At 36.1% G+C, this 16406-nt stretch overlaps 1 protein-coding gene and 1 non-coding gene across 6 annotated transcripts in view; both read left to right on the forward strand.

Moving 5' to 3' along the window:
- Positions 1 to 16406, forward strand: part of GTF2A1 (general transcription factor IIA subunit 1) — a 138472-nt gene that overhangs the window by 18861 nt on the left and 103205 nt on the right. For 3 of the 5 annotated variants that reach the window (XR_013485430.1, XR_013485431.1, XM_020976320.2), the window contains exons 3-6: positions 4505 to 4712; positions 9658 to 9722; positions 11540 to 11624; positions 13768 to 13901. Coding sequence is in view for 3 of the 5 variants with exons in the window: in XM_020976320.2 (XP_020831979.1) it covers positions 4505 to 4712; positions 9658 to 9722; positions 11540 to 11624; positions 13768 to 13901 (492 nt within the window). In the remaining 2 variants the exon portion in view is untranslated. The remainder of the gene's footprint in view (positions 1 to 4504; positions 4713 to 9657; positions 9723 to 11539; positions 11625 to 13767; positions 13902 to 16406) is intronic. The other 2 variants (XM_020976321.2, XM_020976322.2) reach the window with 2 other exon arrangements.
- On the forward strand, positions 6922 to 7066 carry LOC144456435 (small nucleolar RNA SNORA79). The gene has a single exon (XR_013485528.1). It is a non-coding gene; the product is annotated as a small nucleolar RNA SNORA79 (small nucleolar RNA).

The raw sequence follows: 16406 nt of genomic DNA on the forward strand, positions 1-16406 counted from the left end.
TATTAACATCTTCATCCCATTTTCCTGCCACTATACCATATAATCTCTTGAAAACAAAAATTGGAGGGCACATAAAATGGACTATTTTTTGTATCTATTAGTGCGATGGTTTACCGTGGTCAAACATTGGTGAACCTTGGTATACATAGCCCGGCTAGCCCTTGGGAGATGCCTTATACTACTGGAAGCTTTTCTAGAACCTGCAGGCTTGGATGCTGCTGACATGTGCTACGAGATCCTTCAGTCAGACTTCCTGTCCTCTGATCAATCCTCTGAAGGACAAGCACTGTTACCTTTATTTCATAGGTGAAGGAAGCAACACTCAGCAGGGGCAGAGTGACTTTTCCAAAATGGCACAGCTAGTTAGAGTTCAGCTAATTGGGTTCCAAGTCTAATCCTATTTTACCTGCTCCACATTGCCTTCTTATGTAGTTATAGTAATACAATACTCTAGCTATTATTGTTCATCACATAGATTTTTGTTGGCTGGCCTTAAATTTAACCAGTTTTACCGCTGGTAACATTGTTCCTACAAGGCCAAGTCCCCTCAGGACAGAACTTGATCCAAAATTGGAGGTTATCCAAATCAAGCTTTTTACATGTTCTTTAGTCATGTATAACCTTATGTTACAATTTCCAAGATTCAGGTTATCTTGGAATAATAAAAATTTGTGTATCGGTAATTTTTTTTTGGTGAGGCAGTTGGGGTTAAGTGACTTGCCTAGAGTCACACAGCTAGTGTTATGTGTCTGAGGCCACATTTGAACTCAGGTCCTCCTGACCCCAGGGCTGGTGCTCTATCCACTGCACCACCTAGCTGCCCCCTAGATAATTTGTTCTTAACTGAGTAAATGATGCTTCCTGACCAGAGATGATAAATCATTTAAATGCTTTTTTATTTGCCCTGAGCTAAGCACTGAGGATACAAATGCTAGAAAGCAAAGACTGTACCTGCCTTGGAGGAGCTTAACAATGTTAATCTCTGGAAGGGGTGAAGAGAACAACACATGTAGGAGAGCTGAGAAAAGAATAGGAGAGTATGAAAGGGGTTGGAAATGATTGATAAGAAGTGAATGGAGACCTCCTTCTGGGTATGATAAAGTGAACTATAATCTTATTAATGATTATTGATTGGAAAAAATTTTAAATAAAATGGAAAAGCTTTTAAGTACTTACTATGTACTTATACACTGGGTTAAGCACTGAGGATACAAATACAAAAAGCAAGGTGGTCCCTGGTCCTGAGGAATTTACATTCTAAAAGGGGAAGGACAACACATAAAGGACCTGTGGCCTGGGAGAAGTATTTTGTTTAGGAAAGTCTGAGGGCTTGAAAATGGAGCCATTGAGCATTTAATTGACATGTCTTCTACCCCTTTACGCCAATGACAATATTGATTTTATTACTATTCCCAGAGCACGAGGTAGAAATCAGGAGGAAGTGGCAGTGTTAGCATGACATAAAGATGCCCCAGTATTAGTCTTGTGGTGGATCTGAGTTGGGCTATAAATGATGGAAGACTCTAATTACAGAATTATCTTGGCTCTTGCTGCTGACTCCTCCCTCAAAGGAGTAGTTCAGACCCTTTCTTTACTTCCCTTGCCCTCTAATTATGCTCTCATTCTCGAATCATAGCAGAAGACCTGGCACTCTGCTTCACCCAAAGGGTTGAGGTTGTGCAACATGAGCACCTTCGGTTCCCTCCCTTTGTTTCTCAAAATTTCTCAACTTCATATTCCATTTCTTTTCCTTTCCTTAGGTCACCAAAAGATCCTTTGATTCCCTACTAGAATTAATTTTCCTTTGTCCATTCTTGAACTTTTCCTTTTCACCTCTTATGGACTTTGTTCTAGCAACCCTTTCTTGTGTATCTTCAGTATTTTCCTCTCCACTGATTGCTTCTGAATTTCCTTGTTTCCTAATTCTTAAGGGGTGTGTGTGTGTGTGTGTGTGTGTGTGTGTGTGTGTGTGTGTGTGTGTGTGTGTGTGTGTGAAAATCTTATTTGACTTTTTTACCCTATTCAGGTACTCGCCTGTCTCTCTGCTTATGGAGTGTTGTTGTCTAAATTAATACCCAGCTTCTCTTCAGCCTCACTATGCTATTGAAACTATTTTTCCATCTCTCATCAATGACTAAATCCAGTGGTCTTTTTAAGATTCTCATTTTTCTTTACCTTTCTGTAGACTTTAATTGTGTTAACTCTCCCATCTGATAAAATAACTTTGTTTCTATTTGACTTTATAGATAGCACTGGCCTTTGGTTGTTCTGCTACTGTAATTGTTCCTTTTCTAGCCCCTCTGTTGGCTTCACATCTTCCTTACTCTTGAATATGGGGTTTTTTTAAGGGCCTGTCTTGGGTCTGTACTGTCCTCTCACAATTTCATTTACCTTTATATAAATGACTTTCAAATACCCTATTCTTTCTTCTTTCTGAACCTTAGACACATGTTACCAAAAACCTACAGGAAGTGGGTCTAAATTTCCAATCAGCACCTAAAACCTAAAATGCCCCACTTGGCATATCCTTTTACTTCAGATCTGTTGCTTGTCTATAGTATCACAATATATCACATCTCTTGTGTTCTACGTTTTGAGATTATGTTCCTTTTCACATTCCATCATTTGTTAAATGCAGGTGTTGCTGACTCCACGATATCTCCCTTTTCAATTACCTTTTCTCTTCCCACTTCTAATATCAGAATGGTAGAACTTATCTTTCTCCATATGAACTCTTGAAACAGTTTTCTAACTTCCACATTCTCTTTCCTTTTGCAATCCATCCTTCTTATGGCTACCAGAACAATCTTTTTCACACATAGATCTAGCCATTTCTCTATTTCTCATTGAATAAAATTCAAAACTCGTCAAGTGGCACTCAATACCTTCCCAAGTGGCACTCAAGACCTTTCATACTCTGGTATTATTATGTATTTCTACTGTTACCTTACTCAATCAACAAGTATTTATATTAAACACCTACTAGGTGTCAAGATACTGTGTAGGCACTTTGGATACAAATACAAAAGTGAGACACAGTCTTCCCTGCCCTAAAGCAGCTTGTGTTCTGCATTAGGGATGTACCGTGTTTTTTACAGATGAATACATTGTGTTTTGGAGGAGGGAACAGTCATAACTAGGGCATCCAAAGAAGGTCCCTTCAAGGAGGTGGCACTTGAACTGAACTTTGAAGGAAGCCAGTGTTTAGTAGAGGCTGAGATAAGAGCATTCTAGGCAAAAGAGGCAAGAGTTGAAATGTGTGTAGGGAAGAGCAAATAGGCCAGTTTGGCTAGAGCCAAACCAAAGCATTGAGAGGAAGTTAAATGTAATCATGACTAGAACATCTGTAGGCAGTTTTTCAGGGCTTTTAATTATCAGACACAGAGTTATATCTTGTCCTAAAAATAGTGGGTACTTGATAATGTTTCTTGAACAGGAGAGTGACATGGTCAGACCTATGCTTTACAAATATAATTTTGGCAGCTATGTAGAGGATGGATTGGAGAGCAGAGAAGCTAGATTAGAAGAGAGAGCTGTGAAGACACTATTACATCAGGCTGGGCAAAGTCTGGTAGTTACAGAGAGGATCACAGATGTGGAAGGTAGAAGGGTGGTATGTAATAAAACTAGGTGCCTGGAATAATGTTGAATCTCCATGCAAATAGAGGAATGAGGTTAAGTAGAAAGATGGTTATGTTTTGTGAAATTTGAGTAAAAATATGTGATGCTTTGTGAATCTTGTAATAATCTACTTTATGTACTGGTCTCCTTGTTTTTCTGTTCTCCTGTACTCTCCTTCCTCTGTGCCTCTTGTAGTAATCTGTTAATGTCTTATCTTTTTACTAGACTGAACGTAGGGACTAGATCTCATCTAAATTTCCTGTCTCTCCAGTCACCTAAGATAGTTATTTTGTACCTAGTAAGTCAGAAAATGTAGAAATGAAAGCTTACCTTGCAATAAACTTCTGAAGGCATAACTGTATTGAAGTATAATAAAATAACTGATAGAATCATTACTCTATATCTTTATGAGGTTTTACATGTTAAGTATATTGTATTGAAGGAGTAAGTAAATTATGCAATCTTATTTGAATTTTTTGTATTAAAATTACTATTACATGTTGGAACTAAAGAGGGAAAAATTTGAGTTATGTGTGACCCTTTCCTTTCCCAATAATGCTGAATAAATAGGACATTAACCTTTAATAATTTAGTTGTAGATATTTCTTAGAGAGAATGACCAAGAAATTACCAGTATGCTTTAAGGTTGAAAAAAATAAGATATCTTTTAATACAGTCAATAGATTTAAAACTCTAGAAGGAATCTTGGGGTCTATAGAGCCCAGCCCAGATGAGTTTCCCTTTTATCTCCATTTATTTGAAGAGTGTGAATCTGTAGTGTGACTATATTTATTGTTAGAATTGACAGTGTACTGTAGAAGTGCAGGGTATTTGCTTTTTTATTTTTCACTAGGTGCATTTAGTCTTTTTTCTTTTACCTTAGTTATGGGAGAATAAACTGATGCAATCTAAGGCAGTGGATGGATTTCATTCAGAAGAACAATATTTAATACAAGTGCAGCAGCAACAGCAGCAGCAGCAACAACAGCAGCAACATCACCATCATCACCACCATCAGCAAGCACAGCCCCAACCGACCGTGCAACAGCAATCTCAAACGCAACAGGTCCTTATCCCTGCATCACAGCAAGGTTTGTATGAAGTTGGGTTCAGGCTTTTAGATGTCATCTTTATTTTTTCCTCTTGTAGGAGAAATCAAATCTGAAAGAGTTAAACCAATCAGAGTTAAATGGTGCTTAGTGAAACTAAAAAATGGCATGGAATATTAATGTTGGCTGATGTCCCAGTTTCCTTCTTTTGGCTAGTTATGAGCAACTATCATAATGCCTTGCACTTAGTGGGTACTTAAATATTTGTTGAATCAAATTAATGCCTAGTCTTATTTCAATAGGATCAAGATTTAGAGGTGGAAAGGACCTTATAGATAATTTATTATTATCCAAAGATAATCTTTATTAGTCTAGCCCTTCATTTTATAGAGAAGGAAACTGAACCTCAGAAAAATTTATATGACTTGTTAAAGGTCATATAGCCAGTATATAACAGAACTAGGATTCAAGCCTACGTTTTCTGATTTGAAACTGTGACAGGTGAAATCTGAAATAACTGAGGATAGAAAAGTTTGAGCTTTGAAACATAGATTTATTAAGCTAATGTATGCCAATTGCATGACAAATCAGGACCAGGTCTATTCAGTTTGGCACTGGACCCCTGAATACAGGGGAAGATTTTTATGCGTTAAAAGAAAACAATAGGATATAAACCCGGATGCAAGATTAGGTAATCTGATTTCTAGTTAGAAGAGAGATTAGGGACTTTCCAAGTTGGGAGGGGGAGAGTAAATAGGTCCAACAATCAGAAATAAAACAGTTTTTTAAAAAGGTGTTGCTACACCTCCGGGGTGTCTTTATTCAGTTAAAGGAACAAGGAAGCAGTAACTGATTGACAGGTGTGGAGCCAGTTTTCAGATAAGACCTATGGGTTCCTTGAAATGTATAATTGTGAGAAAACTCCTTGCATCTATCTTTGGAGCTGACCATTTTTTCTGGTCACCATAAACTAGGTCTTCAGTTAAGGTACTCTAAGCAACAGGTAGAAGGAGTCCAGCGTCCCAGCAGGGTTCAAATAATGCAGTGAAGTTACTCACAGTTCCCATGATTGAATAAAGTTTTCTCACAAGACAGAAATTTGACTAGACCCATAATTGAATAGAAAGGGAACTGAGCTAGCTCCAGGAATTGAGTCACAAGTTGGAGTTAGGATGGCTCACTCAATTCCCACAATGTCCACAAAACTCAACGCTCATTCCATTACACTGTGCTCTTGATTGCCTGTGTAAATAACAAATTATTATTCCACACTTGAAATACCCCCATGCCCAAGCTATGACAGAAATAATTTAAATTTTTCCTTGGAGAAAGATTTGCTGTTCTTATTGCTCTGGTAAGTCAGTTACCTATTATAAGTCAGTTAACCTCTGGCCTTTCCTTTCCTTATTTGCAAAATGAGTAGGTTGGGATACATGATTAATAAGTTATATTTTATAAGTTCAGCTATTTTCCGGTACTTGGTTTCGATAAGTTGGGCTGAACTTTAATAACGAGATGTCCTAGTTAACCTTATGCCCTCAATTTATGTTTTCAGTATTTGCAACATTTCTTCTTAGTCTTTTTTTTTGTCAATGGTGAGTTTTATTGTGCTAAACTGTCTCCACATTTATTTGACTAACCACAAAAATTCTAAATATTGCTTCACATATTGCAGACGTATTGCCTGTTATTTATCTTAACCAATTCAGATATTAAAGCATGTGTTCATCCTAAGTCATTAAACCCCAAAGAATTTTATGTTAATGGAAAAGGTGTACAAATTTATAAACACCTGTGAAGCAATATGGTAACTGCACTTCAGAAGAGTGATGGCTTTATCAGTTTTAGGTAACGATTTAGATCACAGCACCTGTGGTGTTGTTTTTTTTTCCATCTAAGTCAGCTTTCCTGAATTGACTGTGACTGAAAAAAAATTTCACCTGGTGAGCTATCTTTTGGTGATGTATTTGACCTCAATTGGCTAACCTGGTCTTCAAGCAACAGTTTAGCTTGGGTTATACTCTGCTGTCACAGGCTTACATCCATACCAGATAAGGCTCCAGACTAGGACTTCAGCAGAGTATTTTAATGTAATAGGTAGGCTTAACAATCATTAGATATGGAGAAAATCAATTTATTCATTTGGAGAATTTTATTATCCTTAGTTTACTTAAGGATAGAGGGGATTTCTTTTCCTAAAACTAGTAATTTTCATTTGATAAGCTTGAAGATAATTTTCTGCTTTCTGGCTTGATGACTGTTCCTCCTATTGCCTAGAGCTCTGGCATTAGGATTTTATGTCATCATACATTAAAATATGACTTTCTTCACTCAGAGAATATTTGGGATAAATGGGTTATCCTCCTATTCTCTGCAATTTGCAGAGTCGAACACTTTAAATGTGCACTGCTACCACAAAATACTGGTTAGGAGTTAGTGGTAAATTTGAAGCTAGATGATAAGCCAAATTTTAAGATTTAAATGTCTTGATGTTTGACAAGGATATATTGCCAATGTTTAATGGTACTTAACTTTGGGCAGTAATTTTTAAAAATAAGTTTTTTGGGGCAACTGGGTGGCACAGTGGATAGAGCAGAACCTGGAGAACCTAAGTTCAAATCCGGCCTCAGATACTTGACACTTACTAGCTGTGTGACCCTGGACAAGTCTCTTAACCCTATTACCTCTCAAAAAACAAAACCAAAAAAAAAGTTTTTAAAGAAAAAAATAAAAATCAGTATAACTGATCAAGACATCAAACAAGTCTTGAAAATAAGTGCAGTGTTCAATTAAACCCCAAAGAATTTTATGTTAATGGAAAAGGTGTACAAATTTTATAAACACCTGTGAAGCAGGTGGGGGGTTGGGGTGTCTTCTCATATTGCTTCTTTTGATCCATACTTGTTCTTTATAATTTTGCAGCATTCACTTTTGGGGAGGGGGGGAGAGAGAGAGTGTATGTTTTCTTTCCATTTACATTATTGTAGTCATTGTGTATATTGTTTTCTTGGCTTTTACTTCACTCTACTTCTGTGTGTTTATCACATTCAGCATTTTTTAAAGCACAGTAGCACCTTTTAAAGCACTGTTACATTCATGGATCATGCTGTGTTTAGCCATTTCCAAATTTATGGGTATCAATTTTGTTTACAATTTTTTGGCATCACAGAAAGTGCTACTGTAAATTTGAGGGTACATGGGGAACTTTAGACAGTAATACCCTTGTTTCTAATATTCTCTTGCTGCTTATTCTGTTTTCAAACCTAGATAGAGCTTATTGTCACTGACTACTCTTAGATGATGTGGTAGGGCATGACTTTTCAGATCCATTCTTAAATCTCTGTCAGTGGTTAGATCTTGAATTATAAAGACCAAAACCCTATTTTTGTGTCTGTGAGGTATACCAGTATAAGTTATAGACTCTCAAGAGTTTGGAAGGACCTCTGAGCTGAAGTCCCTAAAGCATGAATCTTTACTACAAAATGTCCTTTATAAGTGCACCCCCAAGCACAGCTGGAAGACTTCCAGGGAGGAAGAGTTCGTTCATTTATAAGAGGCAGTCCATTTAACATGTAGATATTTCTCAGTTGCTAAGAAGTTTTTCTTTCTATTAAATCAGCATCTGCTTTTCTGTGGCTTCCACCCTTTAGTCCTAGTTCTGCTTTTTAGAACTGAACAGAATAAAGTTAGTCTCTTTTGCTACTTGACAGCTTGAAGACATCTGTCGTGTTTTCTTCTTCAGGGTAAATATTTCTAATTCAGCGGCGGGACTCCAAGCCCGGTTTGCTTTTATATCCAGTCTAGCTTGTCGGTATATTTCTTAAGTTTTGGTACCTGGGACAGGAAAAGATATATTCCGAGCAGATCGGAATACACTAGAACTACTCCCTTCTGCTGAGAGCAGGTGAACATATACACATTTTATACATGTGTGTTTGTGTATTAAAAGAAATAGTGACCAAGCTTCCACCAACCTTGAATATCTAGAATGTAGTTATTTGTTAGCTGAGAAGTATTGTAAGACCTCAGAGGGAAATAGCTATATTTTATTCCATAAGAGCTATACATATTTTATATTAGAGTTGGGACTTAGGCTTGTTGATAACATGAAGTGAGTGGACATAAAATCAGAATTGCATATGAGAATGAGTAAGGGATTGGGATTATTAGCAGATAAAATAAAGACTGAGTAATGATAGCTAACAGGGAAGAGACTGTAAGAATTGTAAGGTAAATAGTCCCTTTTATATAGCACGTAGCCGTTGTGGATCATCACTGGATAACTGCGTCATATAATAATAAATTTTCCTAATGACTTTGACTAATCAAGGAAAAGTTAAAAAAACATTTTCGATGTACCCTGTGCTATGTAAGAATGTAGGGAGTTATATGTACTGTGTTTTAAGCCTTTTTTTTTTTAATCAAAAAGGAGGAAAACTTCAGTTGCCTAATCAGTGCTTATTAAACAGTTTAAGGAACTCTGAAGAGGTCGTGAGTAGGAAAAAGTTTAAGAAGCCTTGGCCTAAATAGCTACTTTGGGCATAACACTTTATTCTCTGACAATGTTACACTATGTAAAATTAGTTATCAGATCTAAATTATTTTAGAATACTAATATTGCTGGACTGTTACTGAACTCTCATATGATTTTCACACAAGAATCAATTTTGTTGCCTTTGAGATTTGTGCTCAGTAGGAAAAAATTGATGTTTTCCCAGCTGCTCTGCAATACTAATCCTACTTTTGTTTTCTTTGACCACTAGTGCACATTTTTTATTGATGTTTTTTGAACATATTTTTGAGTAGGTGGGAAAATTATTGGTTTTCATAGTATGTTGATAAAAAAAATTATTTTTTTTTAGTACTTTGCCATTTAAAAATAGTGAAAGTTTTGTGGACACCTTTTAAGATTCCCTACTCTTTATAATGTTATTAATTCCTTAGATATGAGTTCTTAAAGCATAATTGTTTTTGTTTTATGTTTTAGCAGCACCACCTCAAGTTATTGTACCAGAGTCTAAGTTGTTACAACATATGAATCCCTCAAGTATGGTAAGATTCACAGTTAACATTTTGATCAATTATACCTCAACCTCCTTCTAAATAGGATATATATAACATGGTGATATAAATTGATATTAGTAAGAGAAAACAAAATAAGAGATAACCATTAAGGAATGGTTACAAATAGATTATTTTTTAGATTTAGCAGTGGATTATTATGTATATGAGTTGAGTTTTGAATTATATAATCCTCTTTGGCAGAACGTAAAATCTGACTCTTTATGGGAGGCGATAACTATTTCAGAAATTTATTTTTCATGTGTGTGTCTGTTGGGACGAGTAATCTAATAATTAACCCCAGAGAAAGCATGGTGGGAATTCTTTATTTTAAAATTCTGATGTCATCCAAAAGGGGTGTGTGTGTATGTGTATCCTTTGTCCTTAATTTAAGTTTATAAATATGCACTAAATTTTAGCAAACCCTCAAATTATTTTTGCGCCTAGTAACTACAGGTATGACTTTTTTTTTTTCATATTTGGAAGTAGTTGAATTCGCTTTTCAGCTAGCCTCACTAGCTATCTTTGATCCCACCTATCATTGTTTTCAGGCTACAGCTTTTTAGAAAGTGGTAGTGTTTAAGTGAGATGAATGGTAAGAGGTTATTATAATTGTACGTGCATACTTACACATGCATGCATGCATACATAAATACTCCTTATATGGTACGCTTTTGATTACTGTCCCATCTTCACCCCCCTTCAGATGTGAGTTCCTTGAGAGTAAAGATTGTGTTTTTGTCTTTATTTGTATCTCCCATGCTTAGCGTGTCTGTCACTGATAAGTACTTAACATAAGATTGTTAACATACTATTGGCTAATGCCTAAAGAGCTACTGCAAAGATTGTCAGACTTTCTAATTTTTTTAATGTGCTATTTCCTTGTTGAAATTCATAAAAAAGGATTATTTCCTAGTATTTTGTGACATAGATCTCAATTACAATATTTCTTAATACTCATGACCTTTCCTTTAGTGTTTACAATAAAATTAATTTAGGTACTCTTTAAGTTATAAACACTTCTCTTATTCTTGTAAATACAAAGACCAACTACCCATTCTCCTTGTCCAGCATACTATTTTTGATAGCAACCAGGTTGTTTTGTTGTGTTCATAGTGCTAACTGCTAACTTCTTGGAGTTTACCTCAAGATTGTGATGCAGCCATCTCTCCTCAGTCATTTGCTTTTCACAACTCACAGCTCAGTTGAATTTACCAAGACAATCTTTTTCAAATGTACATAATTTCCATTTCTAACTTTTTTGTCTGGCTTGGGGGGTTTTTAATGTGTGTTTTGTGAACCCCTTTTGGCATTTTGTTGAAATCCGTGGACCCTTTTCAGAAATGCAAAAAAGAGACTGATTATATTGAAATAGAAATATTAAAATATTTTTTAAAAATTTTCTGACTCAAGGTGAGTTAGATTTCCTGTTCTAGCTCCTTTGTCCTTTCTCCTTCCTTTTTTTCTTTTCCTCTCCCTTCCCGTCCTTTCAATTATAAGTATATGAACAGGTGTTATACCTGTACCCAGGAAAGGGAAATCTAGATGTTTTGAAGTATATTTATCTTGATTAAGGATCTTCTATCATGAGTTTAAATTCTTTGTGTCTTTAAATTTCTCATGTCTCAATAAAGGTCTTTGTTATTCTCCTCAAAATAAACTTGTTTTTCTTCCAGAAATAATCTTCAAGATAGATTTAACTTTGTCCATTTTTTCCCATTTTGGTTTCTTGTTTGAAATTGCTTTTTCTGTTGTTTGGTTGTGCATTTACAAGTTGAGACCTGATTTATTTTTACCTCCTCCCCCAGAGTGCTGCTGCCACTGCTGCTACCTTGGCACTGCCTGCTGGTGTTACTCCTGTTCAGCAGATAATAACTAATTCAGGTAATTCAGGTAATTCCAAATGATAGGTCTATTTGACATCTCAAAAAATTACACTATCACCTAGTCTTGATTGATGATTTTATGTTTTCATTTAATTAGGAGACTGCAAGTAATTGTGAGCTTTTAGTGCCTGTTATGCTTTCATTATAACATTTCATTTTTTCTCAATATAAACTGTTCATGGAAATAGCAGAGAAGAATGTCTAGCGTAGTATTGAGCACTAAGATCTGAATGTTTAGTTCTTTAGATTTTAATATGTTTTACCCTGTGTTGTACGTGTAAACCATATTTGTAAGTATGTAAACCATAGTTTACCGTATTTAGTGTTACTATTCCTGCTTAACTAATGTAAAAGGGGAAAAAAATTACACTGTATTTATTTAATCAGTGTCTGTCAGAGGCAATTTATATAAATACGTATATATAAAATTATGTGCGTGTATATTTCTAAGCATTGGAAGCATCCCCTATAAATTCATATTCTCCCTGATCCATGTTACGGCCTTATTGCATTTTGCCTGGTGCACAGGCAAATTAAATATTGGACCTGGAGTCAGGAAGAATTGAGTTCCAAGTCATTTAATCTCTGCCTTCTTCAGTTTACTCATCTGTAAAATGAGGATGATAATAGTATTTTTCCCGCAGGGGTGTTGTGAGGAACAAATGAGATAATATTTGTAAGGTGCTACATAGATGTCAGTTATGTTGGTATTATTATATATCATTATACGCAATAAGCTCTTAATAAATACTTGTTGGCTGATTTTATAGTATTTAAGAAACAAAGACATGTTCTTTTACCAAGGTAAGGCAAAGTACAAAGTATAGGATAGAGTTTTTGATTTGGTCAGGCAGAATAATAATGTTTAATATTTAGAGGTATACCCTTGGAGATGATATCTTCTTCAAAACTAAGGTCATATCTAGGGTATAACAAAAGGATCACATTCTTGGCCACATAGCTTTAAGGAATAAACGTTGTTAGTTTAGTATGCCATACAAGAGGCAGCATAGAGTAGACATCCTTGGTCAGAAAGACCTGGGTTCAAGTCCTACCTCTGGTACATACAGTACTGGTTATTTGAAGTTATTAAGCTCTCATGCACCAGGCAGCTTGGTAAGACTGTAAGTTGCAAAACAGCTGTCAATTCTGTTGTAGTCAGAGGAGATTTGGAATTCCTGACCAATGGAATCACCAGTCTGCTAAAATAAATATAACCATGTATGTGTGTGTGTGTGCGTACGCATGTACAATGGACAGGTCTGTTTCTAAAGTTCTTAAAAGTTTTCTCTTACAAGCATTTTCAATAATCCTGTCACTTTGATCTTACTTTTAATTTATGTTATTTAGGAAGAAGGGCTCACTTAGATGTCGGCCTAACTGTTAAGCTGTTAGGATTCTATTTTGAATGAAGCTGTGTTTCCACTCAACCCTCTAGTAGTCTGAAAAATGTACCTACTTCTAAAGTAATGCTAGTAGGATCATAGGATTGTAGAGCAGGACTTCAAAAGTTTCTAGATCCCTTCTCAGACTAATCTTTCCAAATGCATAAAATAAAGTTTAAGGTTTACAAAGAAAACCAATTACACTGAAATGCAGTTATCAGATATGTATATAGATATCACAGGCTGTAGGTTAAGAACCCCTGCTTTAGACATCACCTAGTCCAGCTTCTTCACGTTTCAGATGAGGCAGCTGAGGCTCAGAGGAGTTAAGTGATAAATAGCAGAGGTAGGATTTTAAAATCCAGTTTCTGCCTCACTGTAGATTCAGTCTCTTTAATAACTAACTAATAGAATAGACTCTGTATTTCAGTCAGCAGTTTGGATCCTGTAATCAAATCACACTCTTAATAAAGCCCTGTTGGAGGGCATCGAAAAGATGAAAACAAAAGAAAGTACTGTGTTTAAAGCAGCACTGGAATTTTAACAAAAGTGAGAAGGGGAAAAATATAAGAGAGAAGAGTATATATTAAGTATAAATGATAGCACTAAATTCAGTTTTGGGGCATATTATCAGCTAACTAGCATATTCTGAGAACTTTTCAGTGACGTCTATTCAGTCTAACTTGTGATATGCTGTAAAAATCATTACTTAAAAGGTAACTTGAGAGTAACTTGTTGTTGTTGTTGTTGTTGTTGTTGTTATAGGTCAGATTCTACAGGTAGTCAGGACTGCCAGTGGTGCCCAGTACATCCTTCAACCACAGCAGTCAGTGGTTTTGCAGCAGCAGGTTATACCACAAATGCAGCCTGGGGGAGTACAAGCTCCTGTTATACAACAGGTAAAAGAATCTTTAATAATAAGGAATACTATGCATGTATGTAGCGCCTACAAGTGGTGTTAATTCTCACTGGCATTAGAATTTAAAGATTATATTAGCCACCCTTCCTCATTTGGCATATAAAGACACCATGGCCTGTTCTGCTAAAGGCCTTGCCTAAGTAAAAGTAGGTTGTTGTAGCAGAAATGGAATTAGCTTGACAGGTGTCCAGAAATCCTTTTCCATGGTCTATGTAGTATGTCTCCATCAAAGATATAAAGGCAGGGTGGGATCCTTAGTGGCAGAAAGGAAACTGAGAGCCCCATGGCTTTCTTTTTGTCTTCAGACTAAAGTTTTAGGCACTGTAGAAAAAGACTATTCTTCACAAAGAAAAAATGTCACAATGACATTATGAAAATCTTCCTATGTACTGAGACTATATTGAAAGTTTTGAGATTCAGAAACACTTAGTATTCAATTCAAATAAATCTTAAATGCCATCTCTATTCAGGAGATTGTGCTAGGTGCTGTGCATATAAAGATGAAGAAGGTTAGAGGGAGAAGAAATTCCATAAATACTTACGATAAAATTTAAAGTAGATCAACTATGTGGAAAATGTCAAGAGTGGGTCTGTGAGGTTGAAATGGAGGAAGAAATCACTATTAATTGAGGAGATCTTGGAAAATTTCAGAGAAGGTAGTACCTGAGTTTGTCCTTAAATGTAGAGAATGATTTCACACGGTGAGAAAGTTAAGGGAATCTGATCCAGGTATGTAGGCAAATTCACGTAAGAATGAGATGGCAAGCCAGAATTGGGAATAATCCAGTTTGAGTAGAGTTTGAGCTGAGCAGAAATATACCAAGACCTCTATTAGGAAAAGAGCTTGGTGATATAGAGGCCAGATGAACATTTTCAAATTGTTCTTTTCCTGTGGCTTAAAATACCCTTGATTTCTCCTTGTTTTCTTCAAATTGTATGTCCTCATTACTGCTTCCCTAGATTATTGCAACAACCTCCTAATTGGTTTCCCTGCCTCAAGTCTCTCATCGCTCCAGTCCTGCCTACTTCTACTGTTAACCATTGCTTCCGAAGTAGTTTTCCTCAAGCTCAGACTTCTGGCTCCCTTAATCAGCTGAATCCAGTGGCATCCTATTGCCTCTAGGATAAAATATAAACCCCTTGGTTTGACTTCTAAAGCCATGCACAACATGGCTCCAGCTTATCATTTCTCTCTGCATTGGGCACTACCCCCCTTCCCGTACTCTCTCATTCTTCCAAACTGGCCTTCTCTCTGTTCCTCACATACAGCAAGCCATCTCCTCTCTTCATGTACTGGCCATCCACTATGTCTGTAATGCACGTAATTTCAGCAAGTAACAAGCATGTTTTATCATTTCAAAGCTTTGGCTTTCCTTATTTCATCGTATTTACAAAGCTTTATATGCTTGAATTTCTTATTATAATCTGTCATGTTGCTGCTGTATTTTTCTGTTTGGTTTTGTAAAACAGGTTAAGACTACAAGTTTTTAGTTCCAGATTTTCTCCCCATCTCATCCTCCTCCCACCCCAAGATGGTATGCATTCTGAATATCCCTTCCCCTAATCTGCCCTCCCTTCTATCATCCCCTAATTCTCTTACCCTTTTCCCTTCTATTTTCCTAAGGCTACAAGTTTTTAGATCACATATTTTAAATGGGGAGAAAAATACACTAGGTGATAGAGTTCTGAAAGAGTTCTTGAATTCTGGCTCGATAGCTGTCGGTTGAAGATGGTATTTTTTCCAGTCTTGTAGTGTTAGAATCTATCTTCTCTGTTTAATATGTGAATGAAATGTGCATGAATGTACACTGTTGAATTAATTTGGGGGCTGTTTATTTTGTTGTTTAAAGAACCCTCCTCCTTTAAGACGTAACTCAAGCACCATCTTTTTCTTTCTAAATTTTATTTGTTTTTAGTTTTCAACATTTACTTCTCTAAGATTTTGAGCTCTAAATTTTCTCCCACTCCTTCCACTTCCTCTTTCCCAAGACGACATGCAATCTGATATAGACTATACATGTACAGTCATATTAAACACATTTCCACATTAGTCATGTTGTAAAGAAGAATTAGAACCAAAGGGAGAAAAAACACAAAAAAGAAGAAACAGCAACAAAAAAGAGCCAATAGTATGCTTCGATCTGCATTCAGACTCCATTATTTTTCCTCTGGATATGGATAGCATTTTTTTTTCCATCATGAGTCTTAGAATTGTCTTAGATCCTTGTATTCCTGAAAAGAGTTAAGTCTGTCAAAGTTAGTCATAGCACAGTATTGCTGTTGCTGTGGACTGTGTAAAATGTTCTCCTGATTCTGCTCATTTCACTCAGCATCAGTTCATGTAACTCTTTACAGGTTTTTCTGAGGTCCACCTCATTTCTTATGGAATAATTGTATTCCATTTCATTCATACACCGTAACTTGCTCAGCTATTCCCCAATTGATAGACATCCCCTCAATTTCCAATTCTTGGGGACTACAAAAA

This window comes from Phascolarctos cinereus, unplaced genomic scaffold (assembly GCF_003287225.1).
Source record: "Phascolarctos cinereus isolate Bilbo 61053 unplaced genomic scaffold, phaCin_HiC Scaffold_3;HRSCAF=262, whole genome shotgun sequence".
In the NCBI taxonomy this organism is placed as follows: domain Eukaryota; kingdom Metazoa; phylum Chordata; class Mammalia; order Diprotodontia; family Phascolarctidae; genus Phascolarctos; species Phascolarctos cinereus.